The following is a 14,511-nucleotide window of genomic DNA, read 5'->3' as shown; positions in this document are numbered from 1 at the left end:
AAATCAGGACAGTTTCTCATTTTTTAGCCGTCCATTTTTGTGAACATGTGTGGCCCTTCAATCGATGATCCGGCCTAAATTTCGTATCATATACGTTTTATGGTATGGCTAACTAGATGAACGGCCATGATGGCTCCCACGCATGCCACGTAAGCACGTGTGGGAAGAGAGGGATTCTGGTGGCTATGAAGTTTCTCTCATTTCTTGACGTGGAGGAACCCCCAAAAGGTGAGAAAACCCCTCCAAAAAGTTATCGGAAGCTTAAAATTGCAAAGTTTACTTTACGAGCAAATTGCCAAACCCACACACTTCCGCTCCTTAAAAAGAGGGAAGGTTGACAAAAAAAAAAACCCTATTTTTCTAATTTTAGAAACACAACCATATAAGAATGTGTTATTGGGTTATAACAAGTATAAAAGATGGGTATATCTATCAATCGAGTGGATGTAGAGATTTAACAGTGGCTCCATGTGAGAGTTAGATATACTCTGGCAGAGTATGAAGCTTGATACTCATGCACTCAGAAATTGAACACGTGGTGTATGTGAGATATATTCTGGCCGACTATGGACCTCTTGATATTCAGGTAGTCAGAAATTAAACACGTGGTGCATGTTAGATATACTCTGGCAGAGTATAAGGCTTGATACTCATGCACTCAGAATTGAAACATGTGGTGTGTACACACTCTATTTAAACCGACTAAGTCGTTGAAGCCACTGTATCGGATTCACGATCCAAGAATCAGATTAGTTGAGAAATCCTAACCTCTGATTTGTGGACACGTGTTTATTAAAATATGACCATTGGATTTTTTTAACCGTCCAACAAATATACTTAATAAGCAGATAATTTAGTAAGAATAATTCTTGGCGGTGATGCATCTAAACTAGAACCCTAATTTGAGCGGTCTAGTTTGAATTGCTTGTATGCGACAGGTGCAATTTATAAGGGCCTGCACATCACCCATCAGTCTGCCGGAGTATCAAAGATTTTCTAACTCTGGACACGTTTCCCACCGCAATGGTAAGTGTGTGAGATCTTAGCTGTGAAATCGTGGGGGTTCATGGATGGATGATAGTGCTTAAATGCGACCGATCGTCATAATCATTGGAAGTCATCGCATGGACGGTCAAAAGTGAAAATGGTCAGCAGTTTAGATTCAGCCAGAATCGGATGGTTAAGATCACTGTGCTGTGTGATTTTCAGGCCATGTTCAATCAGAATGGGGACCAAGATTTGAATGGTTCAAATATATCACGTGTGTACCGTGTGCATGGCGAATGGCTTACTTCAATAGCCATTCACATCGCCATAGTGGAAGTAGGCGTGTACATCGAGTCGAACGTTGTCGAGCTCGCCTAAGCTCGACTTGACTCGGCCACTGGCTGACCTCGGCTCAAACTTGGCTCGGCTCGGTTCATTTAATAGCTCGAGCTGGGTTTGAACTAAGATCAAGCCGAGTTGATCATTGAAGCATTTTCACAAACACTTAGATCGCACCTTCAAAATCTATCAATTTCTGATACAACAAGAAAGGTACAAACCTCTTGCTTATATGAGCATCTCAGAGTAGAATCTTCTAATTGATGCTGCGGAGATCATTGAGAAGATTAGAAGAACAAGACAAGCGAAAAGACGATTAGGGGCGAAATCTTCTAACTAAGCTTGGTTCCTTCTATCTGTAAATCTCGTTGGAAGAAATCCCCTTCATTTCCAGCAGGTCTCTCTCTCTCCATCCATTGTCTAGAAAATCAAAACTCGAAAAGAAGATTAGGGGCGTGCCGGACAGGGTGAGCCAGAGAGGAGGGAGAGATTAGAGAAAGAGAGGGAGGAAAAGGATGAGGAGTAAAGATTTGGGGTGCCAGGCAGCAAAGGAAATGGGTTAGGATTTAGGGGACGCCGATCATGCAAACAAGCAAAATAGGTTAGAGCAGTGGATTTTTTTTTTTAATAAAAAAGATATATATACCCTTACACCAAGTCGAGTCGAGCCAAGTTTGAGCTGGATTCGATCCGAGTCGAGTCGAGCTGAGGTAAGCTCGAACTTGTTTTGGAGCTCTAAAAATCAGCTCGACTCGGTTCGAGTCGAGTCAATTCGAGCTTTTTCGAGCCGAATCCAGCGATCCAACCAAGTTAGCTCGGTTCGTGCACACCCCTACGTGGAAGCGGATTGCATACTGAGTAAACTTCATGGGGTCCATCGTAATTTACATAATTTATCCACTCCATTCATCCATTTTAATGGATAATTTTAGGGCTTGAGCCCAAAAATGAAGTATATCCAAAGCTCATGAGGACCTCACCACGCGAAATAGTGTGAATTGAAATTCTAAGGTTGAAAAATTCTTGGGGCCACCGATGTTTCAGATTAAGCAACAATTTGTGTTTTCCCTTCATCCATGTCTGTGTGATCTCAAAAAAAGGTTGGATGACAAATAAAAATCACTGTGGGCCCTACAAGGTTTTAACGGTGGAAGTCATTTTCCACTGTTTCCTCTGGTGTGGTCCAGTTGAGCTTTGGCTACGCTTAAATTTTGGTTTCAACCACTAAAATGAGATGGAAAAATAGATGGACGGCGTGGATAAACCAAATACATTCACAGTTGGCCTAACTCGGTTTACTCAGTACGCTATAACTCGGTAGGCAATCCGTTTTCCACCACAGTATGAAATAGACAACTGGGACCCATCTCTTTATAGGGACCCACGGCAGGTGACTGTTATGTTTCGTTTCTTAACCATCTTTTGACAGCCACAAATCGAAGGGATAAGATAGTCTTATCGTCGAGACTCTTGAGGAATGATCCATCCAATGCGGGGCCAGATCCATCAACGGTTTAGATCAATGAACACGACCCCCACTTAAACATAACGAGCTAGTGTGGATGGTGATAAGGAAAACCTAACCTAGGATTACGGAATTCGAATCGCGTAGTGTAGCATACAGCACCGTCCGCACACGTGCTACTTGAAAAGCTCTCTTGTCCCCACCATCATGTATATCTTTTATCCATGCCGTCCATCCATTTTATAAGCTAATTTTACAGAATTAATCCAAAAAAGAGGCAGATCAAGATATCATGTGGACCACAGTGGAGATTGAACTCCTACCATTAAAATCTTGTTGGGGCTATAAAAGTTTTGGATGAAGCTGATATTTCTGTTTTCCCTTCATCCAAGTCTTTTTGACCTAATCAACAGGTCGGATAGAAAACATGCATTACAGTGTGCCCTAGGAAATTTTTAACGGTGGGTGTTTAATCACCATTGTTTCCTGTGGTGTGGTCCACCTGAAATTAAGATCCAAACTCATTTGTGGTCTCAGGCCCTAAAATGATCCATAAAAATGGATGGACGGAGTGGATAAAACACATACATTATGGCTCGTCCACTACTAAGAGCACTCGTGAGAGCACGCCGGCACACGTGTTTAAGACTCAGGCCATTCGCCTACTCTAGCTCGAAAATAACGCAGTTTACCCATCAACCAGCCCACGGGTGTCTGCTCCAGCAATTACTCATCTACAGATGTGCTGCACACGTACGTGCTGGTAATTACAATAGACCAGAGTCCTACTCGCGCGAGTAGCCTTCTCGGTTGTACATCCATGGAAATGATATATGATACTGCCAGTCCGTCATCACCAGGTAAATCCACCCTTTAAGTGCACAAGTGTAAAGATATAAAATGGATCTGAACCGTTCACATAGTGGGAAACTCGTGGTAAAAATACTACTCAAAAAAAAAATAGCCCACACTTATGGATGGTGTCCATCAAAGTACAATATATTAACGGATGAGATTAATGGATGAAATTCAAGAGAAATATGGTTATTATTATCCTATTTGTGAAATCTTCAAAATAGAGATCCATTTACCCAAAAAGTGTACGTTCCCGATCCACCGTGTATCTTGCCACGCGTACGATGGAAATGTGGGCTATGTAGTTATAATAGATAGAGGCGACCCTACCGTATCTTTCCCGAGAGAGGGAGAGAGCCGTTGGATAACGTCGTCATTAAGTAAAAAAAAAAAGAGAGCGAGAGAGAGAGAAAAAGAAAAAAAGAAAAAAACCTACAATAGAAACACATCCCTTCGGCGCGTGCGATGCACTGAAAAGAAAGCAAGCGAGAAAGAGGAACGAAAGATAGAACATAAAAAGCAAAGGAAAGCAGACGTAGCAAACCAGCGTTCCGTTCCGTTGTATTCCGACATTTTCATCTCTCTCTCTGTGTCTCCATCCATCCATCCATCTCCCGGGCGATCGATCGATTCAGTGGGTTTTTTGGGGTTTTGGAATCGTTCGATCGGCATGGCTGCTGAGTTCGATTCCCCGTCGGAATCCGGCAAGGTGGCCGGAATCGCGTTAGAATTTCCGGCGTGCGAGTCGACTTCTCCGACGAAGGTCCCTAGGCGAATTCGGCAGCGGCTTCTTGAAAGCAGCCCCTCTTCTTCTTCCTCAACTCTCGAAGAAATCGAAGCCAAGCTCAGAGAAGCCGATCTCAGAAGACAGGTATGCAGTTGGCATCAATGATTCGGAGTTCTTTTCTTCTCCTTTTCGTCAAATTTCAGTCTCAACTTTCAAATTTTGGGCGTGGAATTTCAAATTTTCGGTTTAGAGTTTCAGAATGGGGTTTTAGGTTTAATTATTAGTATTATTATTTTTTTATATATAAAATTTCAGTTCTGGATTTTCCTTTTCCCGTTTTGCTTTTCTTTTTATGGGATTTGTGCTTTCACTCTTAAATTTTTTAGAGTGGTTGGTGGGATGTAATTCCTATTTTGGGTAATTTTTGTTTGGTGAGGAGTAATAACGAGTACTGCAGTTTAAGGAACTTGATCCTGTTGATTTTCCTTTCTTTTTTTACTTTTACCGGCTTCGAATTTGCTGCTAATTTTCTGGTTTTCTTCTTCAATCTGAATCCCTTTTCTTCTTGTTCTGCTTCCCGACCTTCATGTGAAGCTTCTAAATTACCTGTAGCATGCGCAACCATCGATCTGGACCATCCATTCATTTGTCCCATTGGGGCAAAGCTGAGGTGGTGGAAGTTATGGATCGTTCAACCAATAGCTTGAGAAATGGATTCTCAACGTCTCAAATCACCAATCTGGTTGCCAATCTTTCTTACTGTTAGGGCCAAGGCGCGATTAAAAAATAAATTAAAAAAAAAACACCAATCCGATGATTGTAACCATCCTATCGATAACTTGAAAAATTGATGGTTAATCCCCCCATGGGGATGTTAGCGATGGCCTAAATCCATTAATTGACACTCTGGGAGGGCCAATCATCAATCTGTCTGTCTGCTCATTCATACAAATAGGGGCAAGTTGTGGTGCCAAAATAACGCGGATCGTAAGCATGTACTAAATTTTGATTGATTGAATTCATCTTATCCTTCTAAATTTTTAGTGTTGCTCAATATACTGATTTCACTGTCTTGCAGCAATTTCACGAGTGGTTGTCGAACAAGGCCCGACCGAAGCCAAGAAGTCCATCGTGGTCATCACAAGATGAAGACCTTGCACAGCGGCTTGAAGCGAAGCTTTATGCAGCTGAGCAGAAAAGGTATTTTTTATATGGTGATGGGTTTTTATGTGATTTCTTCAATTTAAGTTTGCTCTCGGCTTAAAGTTGAGACTTCTTTGTGTGATGATATTTTATTTTTACAATCTGAGAAATCCAGTTTTGGGTTTTTGTGATAATACCTGAAGATTGATTTTCTACTTGTTTCTGCATGTTTGGACTGATAGTTTCTGTTGGGAAATCTGTAGCTCTAAAACTGGTTGGGAAATATAACATCAAAGAAATTCAAGGCCTTCGTTTTTATTTGCCATTTTGTCTCTTTCCTTCTTACCTTCTCAATAAGTTAGTCTTAACTTCTTACCTTCTCAATAAGTTAAACCTTAATGCGTTCTTAGCATGAGAGGAATTGCAGGGTCTGGATGTGCCGATCTGTATTATTGGGGCCTGCGATTTGGTGGGTCCTAATTGTTGATAGATGGATCCCACATTGGACGGTGGATTCCCCAAAAACCTCCCAATTTGGAAGATCCTAACCCCCAATCACTAGCCTACAAATAGACAGTTGAGAAGAATGTTTCATAACAGTCAAGAAAAAGGCTGACGATTTGGTTGGTCAAGATATTACTGTCTGGAAGTTTTCCAGGTCATCTCCCATCCATGTCATCATCAGGTCAAAGGTCTGGATTACCGTAGCAAGGGCTCCCCTTGTACAGTTTTGTCAGGGCAATATTCAAACGAGGATGCATAAAGGCATCACACCCTTAAAAAAAATGTGAAGGCATCATCATACCTCATGACTAATCTATATTGATGTTCTGTAAGTTACAAACAAAACACTTAGTGTTTGATGAGGAAGTGATCACATATTGTGTTTGATGAGGAAATGATCACATATTGTATCTTAGAACCCGCTTCTTGGCCTTCAGAACTACTTTTGCCAATCTTACCATATGGCTAAGATATTTTCTCCCCATTCCCTTGATGTTCAATAAATTCCAAACAAATGTGTATGTTCTATATTGATGTTATGTAAATTACAAACAAAACACTTGTGTTTGATGAGGAAATGATCACCTATTGTACCTTAGAACCCGTTTCTTGGGCCTTCATAACTTCTTTTTCCAATCTTCCCTTATGACTATCAGATATTTTCTCCCCATTCCCTCGATGTTCAATAAATTGCAAACAAAATACGTTTGTTTGATGGGGAATGGAATAATCAATCTACATCTAGTTGCAAAACCCCAGAACCTTTTCTTGGGCCTTTAGATTATTTTTTTCAATCTTGCCTTTGAAGACAGAACATACTTCCAAAATGTCATTCCTTTTCCCTTTTTGATAACACATGGTTATAAAATTGGTTCGTGGATTTAATTTAACCTTAATTGGTTCTAGCTAACCATTCCTCTATTCAATAGATGAAATACAGACAGGGATGATTGGTAATTCCACATGCACTTAAAACGTAGCGCCTGCACATGGCTCCCCATATGTCAATCTGGTTGAGGCCTGGAACATCCAAGCGGTCCATTAGGTGGGTCCCCAGTGTATGGCTGCCCTGGCCAAACATCTGGGCGGTCCACTCATCAGGTGGCCATAAGATATGGCACAAACAAACAGCTAGAAAATACTTGGCACTGATTTTTAGGCCACGGCATCTAACCAGGTCAGTGGAGGGCCCATGTCAGCACATGTGTACCATGTTCTTGCATGTCGGTGCAGTTGTGGGATCCTGTAATGAACAGTTATATATATATATATATATATATAAAATCTAAGGAATTAGGAACAACATAAATAAAACAACGAATACTTTAACATGTGTTTCTTAAAATCCAGGAAAATGGTGAATGAATGTAAAACAGAGATTGGGCTGACCTTTCTTAAATTAATGTAACAGCAATTGATGTGTTATATATATAAAATCTAAGGAATTAGGAATAACATAAATAAAACAACGAATACTTTAACATGTGTTTCTTAAAATCCAGGAAAATGGTGAATGAATGTAAAACAGAGATTGGGCTGACATTTCTTAAATTAATGTAACATCAATTGATGTGTTTTATATTATATTTTGAGAGCAACAAATAAGTGTCTCCGCCTGGACTTTTTCTTTTCCTTGTTTGGGTTCAGAGTTTCTGATGTCTTGGCTACTGAATTCTGTATGCCCCGTTTGAACGATAGGATGAATATTTTGGCAAAGGCTCAGATGCGTTTGGCTAGGTTGGATGAGCTGCGGCAAGCGGCAAAAACTGAGGTAGAAATGCGTTATGAGAAGGAACGTGAGGAACTAGGCACGAAAGTCGAATCGCGTGTACAACAGGCGGAGTTGAACCGAATGCTTCTTCTCAAGGCTTATAAACAGAGAAGAGCTGCAGCTCAGGAAAGGACAGCCCAATCTCTGTTGCAGAGGAGACTTCGAGAGAACAAGTACAAAGAACGTGTCCAAACTGCGATGTGCCAGAAGCGTGCTGCCGCAGAAAAGAAGCGATTGGGATTATTAGAGGCAGAGAAGACACGTGCTCGTGCTAGAGTGATGCAGGTACGACGGGTGGCCAAGTCTGTCTGTCATCAACGAGAGATCGAGAGACGAAGAATGAAAGACCAACTGGAAGATCGGCTTCAAAGGGTACGAGAAATTAAAGCATGTGTATTGGTTTGTTCTATTCTACTTGTTCTTAAGAAAATTCGATGAATAACAGGCAAAGAGACAGAGGGCAGAGTATTTGAGGCATAGAGGAAGTCCCTACAGTTCAACTCGCATTAATTGGAATAAGATGCACAAGCATGGGGATTTCCTTTCGAGAAAATTAGCGAGGTATTACTCAATTGAGTTAGGTTGTAATGTTTTGGGGTTCATTCCTTCTCTAGTTCTCTTAGGAGAGAGACTGATAACTGATTGGAAAACACTTGATTGCCATACGAACCAAGAATCTAATCACGATCTATTTTCAATTACAATACTATCATACCATATCTGGAGCTTAAATAATGTTTGACTGAATTGTGCATCCAAACAATGCCTCTGTTTTTCAATTTTGAAATATGAGAATGAATTTTGACATCACCCATATTTTCAGGTGCTGGAGGCGGTTCCTGAAGTCTAGAAGAACTACTTTTGCTCTGGCTAAAGCTTACGAGGCCTTAGAAATCAACGACAAATCTGTCAGGTCGATGCCATTTGAGCAACTTGCTGTCCACATTGAATCAGCTGCAACCCTTCAGACAGTGAAATCTTTACTTGATCGGTTGGAGAGCCGTTTTATGCTTTCACAGGCTAGTTTGTCGAGATTGGACAACATCGATCATCTGCTCAAACGTCTAGCTTCTCCAAATAGAAGGGGGGGATCTAATAACACTGCTAAGACTAGAGGGACAAAGAAAGGATCAAAGAAAGAAACAAAAAGCCTGGAAGTAAATAAATTGTTGAGGTACCCAACAAGAGTAGTACTCTGTGCTTACATGATTTTGGGCCATCCGGATGCGGTTTTCAATGGGCAAGGGGAGTGTGAGGTTGCACTTGCCGAGTCGGCTGCAAATTTCATCCAAGAGTTTGAGTTATTGGTTAAGATTATATTAGATGGTCCTTCGCAAAGCAATAGTGCAGGCTCCTCAAGGCAATCATCTCCGGATATAATGGCCGACAGTTTGGATATTGAGGAATCTGCCCCATCACCAACTCGACGGACCTTCAGATCCCAGCTGGCAGCTTTTGATGCAGCATGGTGTTCTTATCTGTACCGCTTTGTGGCGTGGAAGGTTAAAGATGCAAGGTCTCTAGAGGAGGATTTGGTTAGAGCTGCTTGCCAACTCGAGCTTTCTATGATGCAGACATGCAAGCTTACTCCTGAAGGCAGCAGCGGCGATCTTACTCATGATATGAGGGCTATCCAGAAACAGGTCCATATCTGCTCCTTCATATAGTTCTATGAATAACTTTAATCGTTATCTTGACATTTGGCTGTTTAAAATTCCTCCATGTTATGATGCCATGATTTTCGAGGTCTGCTATCTAGCTGCCATTTAGTTTGGACCACACCTGAAAGAATCAGTTAATTTGTGATGATTCCTTTCTTGTGTTTGGCCATGGCCTAGGGAGCCATGGCTTTTTTATTTCTAGCCTTTGTTTTTATTATTTTATTTTATTTTATTTATGTTTATTTTTTGCTGTTTCTGTCTTTCAATCTATGTGGGGTACATCCAAACACATTCTTAGGTAATTCAGATGCTTAAATGTTGTTTTCTCTTTATGGGTGTAGTTTTGATGGCTACTTGTTGATCAATATATGATCAATGCTTTGATGGTTTCTTATGTTTCATGATGCTTAGGTTTCTGAAGATCAGAAACTTCTGCGGGAGAAAGTGCAACATCTGAGTGGTAGTGCTGGCATTGAACGGATGGAATGTGCTCTCTCGGATACGCGGTCCAAATACTTTGAAGCAAAGGAGAATGGTAGCCCGACAGTGCCACCAATTGCTCATATTTCATCTTCAACACCCAGTTCTTCAGCTGGGCCTTCTGTTCCAGTCTCAGAGCAAAGGAGTCCTGTTGAAGGCAGTCAGAGCTCACACCGTGTAGTTCGCTCCTTGTTTAAGGATGCCCCATCCTCATCCGAAGTCGCTTCAGCTGCTCCCAGAACTTCAGATGCTCAGCCGAGTTCTTCTACGAGTGAGAATTTAGTCACTGAGAATGAACTGCTTGTTAATGAAATTCTCCATGCGGGTCCTCGCGCATTTGCTGATAGCTTTGTTGTCAGCAATGAAGATCAGACTGTTATCCAGGTTAGTGAGTAAATTTGATATTTCATTTTTGCCTGGCATAAGAAAACATCTTGATCTTGTTTTTCCTTTCTTCTCTGTGGGAAAATCATCCAAGAAATAAAGAACAAAAGAAAAAAGATTGCTGCAATTGATATACTTGTTTCCCACCTTGCAGGCAAAAATTAAAGAGACAATGGAGAAGGCCTTTTGGGATGGAATTGCAGAGTCGTTGAAAGAAGATGAACCTGATTATGGTCGAATAGTCCTACTCGTGAAGGAGGTGAGGGATGAACTGTGCGAGATGGCTCCTAAGAGTTGGAAGCAAGAGATTCATGAAGCTATCGACCTGGACATCCTTTCTCAGGTAACCTACCTATTCCATAATCCATAAACACTGTGATCACATGTACGAATCCTTGTGAGGAGTTGAGGGCGTTTGGTTGTCGGTGTCTCACTGTAGGCTCGCCGGTCTCATGACAGTGTAGGGTCAGGGGTAGTCACAAGTTTTATCCAAAAGAAGTGGCGGTTTCTTAATTTCTCAAAGTTGGGTGTGACTTTTGTTTGACTGGGAATTGGAAAATTGGTCCGTAATCATGCTTGAGGAAAGATTAGCCATTAGTAATTACTGTTTGTGCCCTCCAATATTTATAGATGCATGGGAGTTGCTGATCTTACAAGCATGTATAATTCAGTCCCTCTTACATGCCACTGCACATGCAAATGTAGACAAAAAGTGTAGTTATCTCTGTCAGGTGAGTCCCATCATAGATGCCCTGGCCCAAAGATCAGCTTGTTGCTCTCATCAGGTTAGCCAGCTTTCAAAACAAATGGAGGGCTAAAAGGACCTGTGATGTTCTTTAGGGCCCGTTTGGACGCATGTCCTCAAGAGGGGGTTTCCGAAAAAAGGGGGTTTTGACCCTGTTTTTTCGGTGTTTCAGTGCCTATTTTGTCGATCAGGAGTAAGATGGGGGTTTGCAAGGCATTCCCAAATGCACAGCATCAATTGTTGTTTGGACCAAAATGGCGTTTAGGCCTCAAATGCCCCTTTTGAGGGTGAGTCCAAGTGGGCCCTTAAGCTGTCCATTTATTTTGAAATTGTGTAGCTCCCTGCGGGACTGACCTGATTTTGGGCCACGGAGTCTACACAGTGGTGCTCAGCTGATGGAGAGATCTGGCGTGACACATATAGGGACTGGTGAGGGGCATGTGTTGTACATTAACTGCTTCAGTGGAAAATGGTATATTCTACTTACAATTTCAGTCTTTAAAAAAAAAAACTATTTCTATTTTGTGCACCCAAGGACCACCACAACAGTTGCTAACTATTTATAGATGCATAGGCCTGCGTTGACATTTTTTATTCTTTCGATGATTAAGGTGCTTAAGTCAGGAACCCTTGACATGGATTACCTTGAGAGGATCCTGGAGTACTCATTAGCCACACTGCAGAAGCTTTCTGCTCCAGCGAAGGAGGATGAAATGAGAAAGGCCCACCAGAATTTGTTGAGTGAGTTGGCAGAGATAGCTTGTGCAGGTGGAAAATTAAACAGCTCCTTTGTCATTGCAACGATCAAGGGCCTGCGCTTTGTTTTAGAGCAGATTCAGGTTTGCTTTGTTGCTTCTCTAAAGTACTTCTGTCAACACGAAGGAGTAGGAGACGAAATGTAGTTTCTTCATTGAAATTAAATTTACACACACAACTTTTTTTGGCAGGAGCTGAAGCGAGAAATTAGCAAAGCACGCATACGGATGATGGAACCGTTCATCAAGGGTCCAGCTGGGTTTGAGTATTTACAGAAGGCGTTTGCAGATCGCTATGGACATCCATCTGATGCCGCAAGTTCTCTACCGCTGACAGTGCGGTGGCTTGAATCTGTGCATGCCATTGTAGAAGAAGAGTGGGACGAACATAAGGATTCTCTCTCTGCTTTGACGATGGGCAATGCAGGTTCTTCTCAGGGACTTCCTCCAGCCTCCTCCCTCAGGACTGGTGGTGCTGTTCCAGTGTCAGGGAACCAGGTTCTGATGGTTTCTCATTCGCAGACCTCTGCAACAGGTGCACGTGTTGAACAGTCTTTCCTTATGCTTTTGTTGCCTCCTTTGATAGGATGTAATTAGCTTCTCAAGAGTATCTTGTCATTTCAAATGTCAGTGGGAAATCTGTTTTAGACCTGTCTTCACGAAGGTAACATTTAAAAGGGGGTATTATATGAATGCGTGGTCCACAACCATACAGCTAGTGCACACCTTTTGGTGATCCAGACTATTCTAGGCCCAATCACATCAAGCATGCTGCAAAAGTCACCCCCATATGATGGATCTTAGACTCTTGAGGTTTTTTTATTTATTTTTATTTATTTTATTATTATTTTTTTAATTTTTACAATGGGGAGTATTTTTTGGTGCCACCAGCTGAACAGTCTGGACCATGGAAAGGTGGGTCCCCACCTGTACAGTTGCTGGGCCAAGCAGAGAATGCCATTTTCCTCAGCTGAACATGGCATGCACGGCCTTGCGAGGAAAAACTAGCAAAATTTTTGGGGGTGTCCTTGCTCTTATCTTGAGAACTACAAATAGGATGCATTTCCTGGCCCTGTTCTCATGGTCCTCAAGATCAAAGCCATCTCTAGTAAGTAGAAATCCTTAGGGGAGTGATCTTGGAAAAGGTACATATGCGTGTTTTGGCAATTTATGCCAATATGCTGTTTTCCTCACTAGCTTTTGGGTGTTGTCAGGTGATCAGCTACCAGAATGCAACGGAGGAAGGGTTGATATGTTGGTGAGGCTTGGTTTATTGAGGTTGGTTTGTGGGGTAGAAGGGATGACCCAAGAGGCTCTTCCTGAGACTCTGAAGCTCAACTTTTCAAGGCTAAGGGCTGTTCAGAGTCAGCTTCAGAAGATCATTGTCATCTCTACCAGGTGAATTTTATTCCCATCACACCATGAATTTCTATGTTTTGTGCTACCTTTTTCACTGCTTCCCTTTCATGTGGTGTGAATGAGAGAATGCCCATGAATTTCTATGTTTTGTGCTACCTTTTTGACTGCTTCCCTTTCATGTGGTGTGAATGAGAGAATGCCCAACAATCTTTGCCATTCCAATTGTGTCACCTTCCGTGAACTGTTGATTGCAAGCATGTCCGGAGCCATTGAAGGGTTACCATCATCTGTTGATTTGATGACTTGTTTGAGTCATATAATTCCCCTGAGTCGACTCGGTCCCACTCCTGAATGGGGCGGGTCGGCACCAGTTGGCAGCCCCCACTCACCCTGATTTAAGGCGAGTCATGATTTGACCCGAAGCCAACCAAGTCAGGACTCAGGATTAGTTACCAGAGTAAAAAAACCCATCCCCGGATATCTAACTACTGCATGGCCCATACCTGTGATGCGATTCCTGGATCAATGCCTTGAGTTTCCAGAAAGTGGGTCTCAGCTATACCGATGCTGGGTTGAACAGAAGAACATTGCTCTTTTTTTTTTTTCTGTTTTTTTCAAGCGTAGCTAAAGTCAATTCATGTTGGTTTGTTGTGTATCTAGCATGTTGGTTCTCCGCCAAATTCTGCTCAGCGAGAACTCAGCCACCAGTTCTACTAACGTGGAAGCCGTCATCTCTGATTCCGTTAAGAGGCTCTCTGAACTACTGGACCGTGTCACAGATGCAGGCATTGCCGAGATAGTCGAAACGGCGCTTGAGCCATCATCCTCAGCCGAGGACAGAGAAAAGGCCAGCAGCATGGAAAGGCTCCAGGCGAGGAAGAAGGTGATGGCGAGCATGTTGGCTAAGAGCCTGCAAGCTGGGGATGCTGTGTTCTCTAGGGTGGCCCAGGTCATTTACTTGGCGGCAAGGGGGATCGTGTTCGGTGGAAGCACAACCAACGGATGTAAGTTGGCGGACACTGCCCTGAGACGTGTGGGGTCAGCTGTTCTTTCTGATCGTGTGGTGGAGGCAGCGGAGGTGCTGGTGGTGACAGCAATGGTGTCGGGTCAGGTTCATGGGCCATGGTACTCGGTCCTGGTTGAAAATATTTGATTAGTTGGAAATTATTCTTGTCCATTTGCCTTTGTAAATACAAATGCATGTCTATATTTAGTACAGTCAGTCTCTGGAGGAGGAAGGGTTGTGCATTGTAAAATAATCTATCCATGAAGGTGGTAATGTGTAAAATTGATGGTTTTAGGTTGAAATAACAGATTCGCTGATGGTGTTTTAAAA

The 14,511-nt window shown here is 42.2% G+C and overlaps 1 protein-coding gene across 3 annotated transcripts; it reads left to right on the top strand.

Annotated features, from left to right (window-relative positions):
• The first annotated feature begins 4,059 nt into the window (after window positions 1-4,059).
• LOC131242839 (uncharacterized) lies at window positions 4,060-14,511 on the top strand. 3 transcript variants are annotated; one of them, XM_058241742.1, is made up of 11 exons: window positions 4,062-4,517; window positions 5,452-5,573; window positions 7,719-8,163; window positions 8,237-8,352; window positions 8,615-9,434; window positions 9,864-10,316; window positions 10,471-10,659; window positions 11,673-11,900; window positions 12,009-12,351; window positions 13,031-13,214; window positions 13,836-14,511. In XM_058241742.1, exons 1-11 carry the CDS (start codon window positions 4,317-4,319, stop codon window positions 14,326-14,328), a joined length of 3,594 nt encoding a protein of 1,197 aa, XP_058097725.1. In that variant the 5' UTR covers window positions 4,062-4,316; the 3' UTR covers window positions 14,329-14,511. The 3 variants fall into 3 exon arrangements, with proteins under 3 accessions (XP_058097726.1, XP_058097725.1, XP_058097727.1); XM_058241743.1 differs by lacking the exon at window positions 11,673-11,900 and having other exon boundaries at window positions 4,060-4,517; XM_058241744.1 differs by lacking the exons at window positions 7,719-8,163; window positions 8,237-8,352.

Source organism: Magnolia sinica, chromosome 4 (assembly GCF_029962835.1).
Source record: "Magnolia sinica isolate HGM2019 chromosome 4, MsV1, whole genome shotgun sequence".
Taxonomy (NCBI): Eukaryota; Viridiplantae; Streptophyta; class Magnoliopsida; order Magnoliales; family Magnoliaceae; genus Magnolia; species Magnolia sinica.
The sequence above is the reverse complement of the archived record's forward strand: the minus strand, read 5'-3'. Positions and strand labels throughout refer to the sequence as shown.

Coding starts and splice junctions, on each gene's coding strand:
- LOC131242839 (XM_058241742.1), top strand. CDS start 4,317: ATGGCTGCTGAGTTCGATTCCCCGTCGGAATCCGGCAAGGTGGCCGGA. Junction 9,435..9,863: donor TGAGGGCTATCCAGAAACAG/GTCCATATCTGC, acceptor CATGATGCTTAG/GTTTCTGAAGATCAGAAACT. Junction 10,317..10,470: donor AAGATCAGACTGTTATCCAG/GTTAGTGAGTAA, acceptor CCCACCTTGCAG/GCAAAAATTAAAGAGACAAT.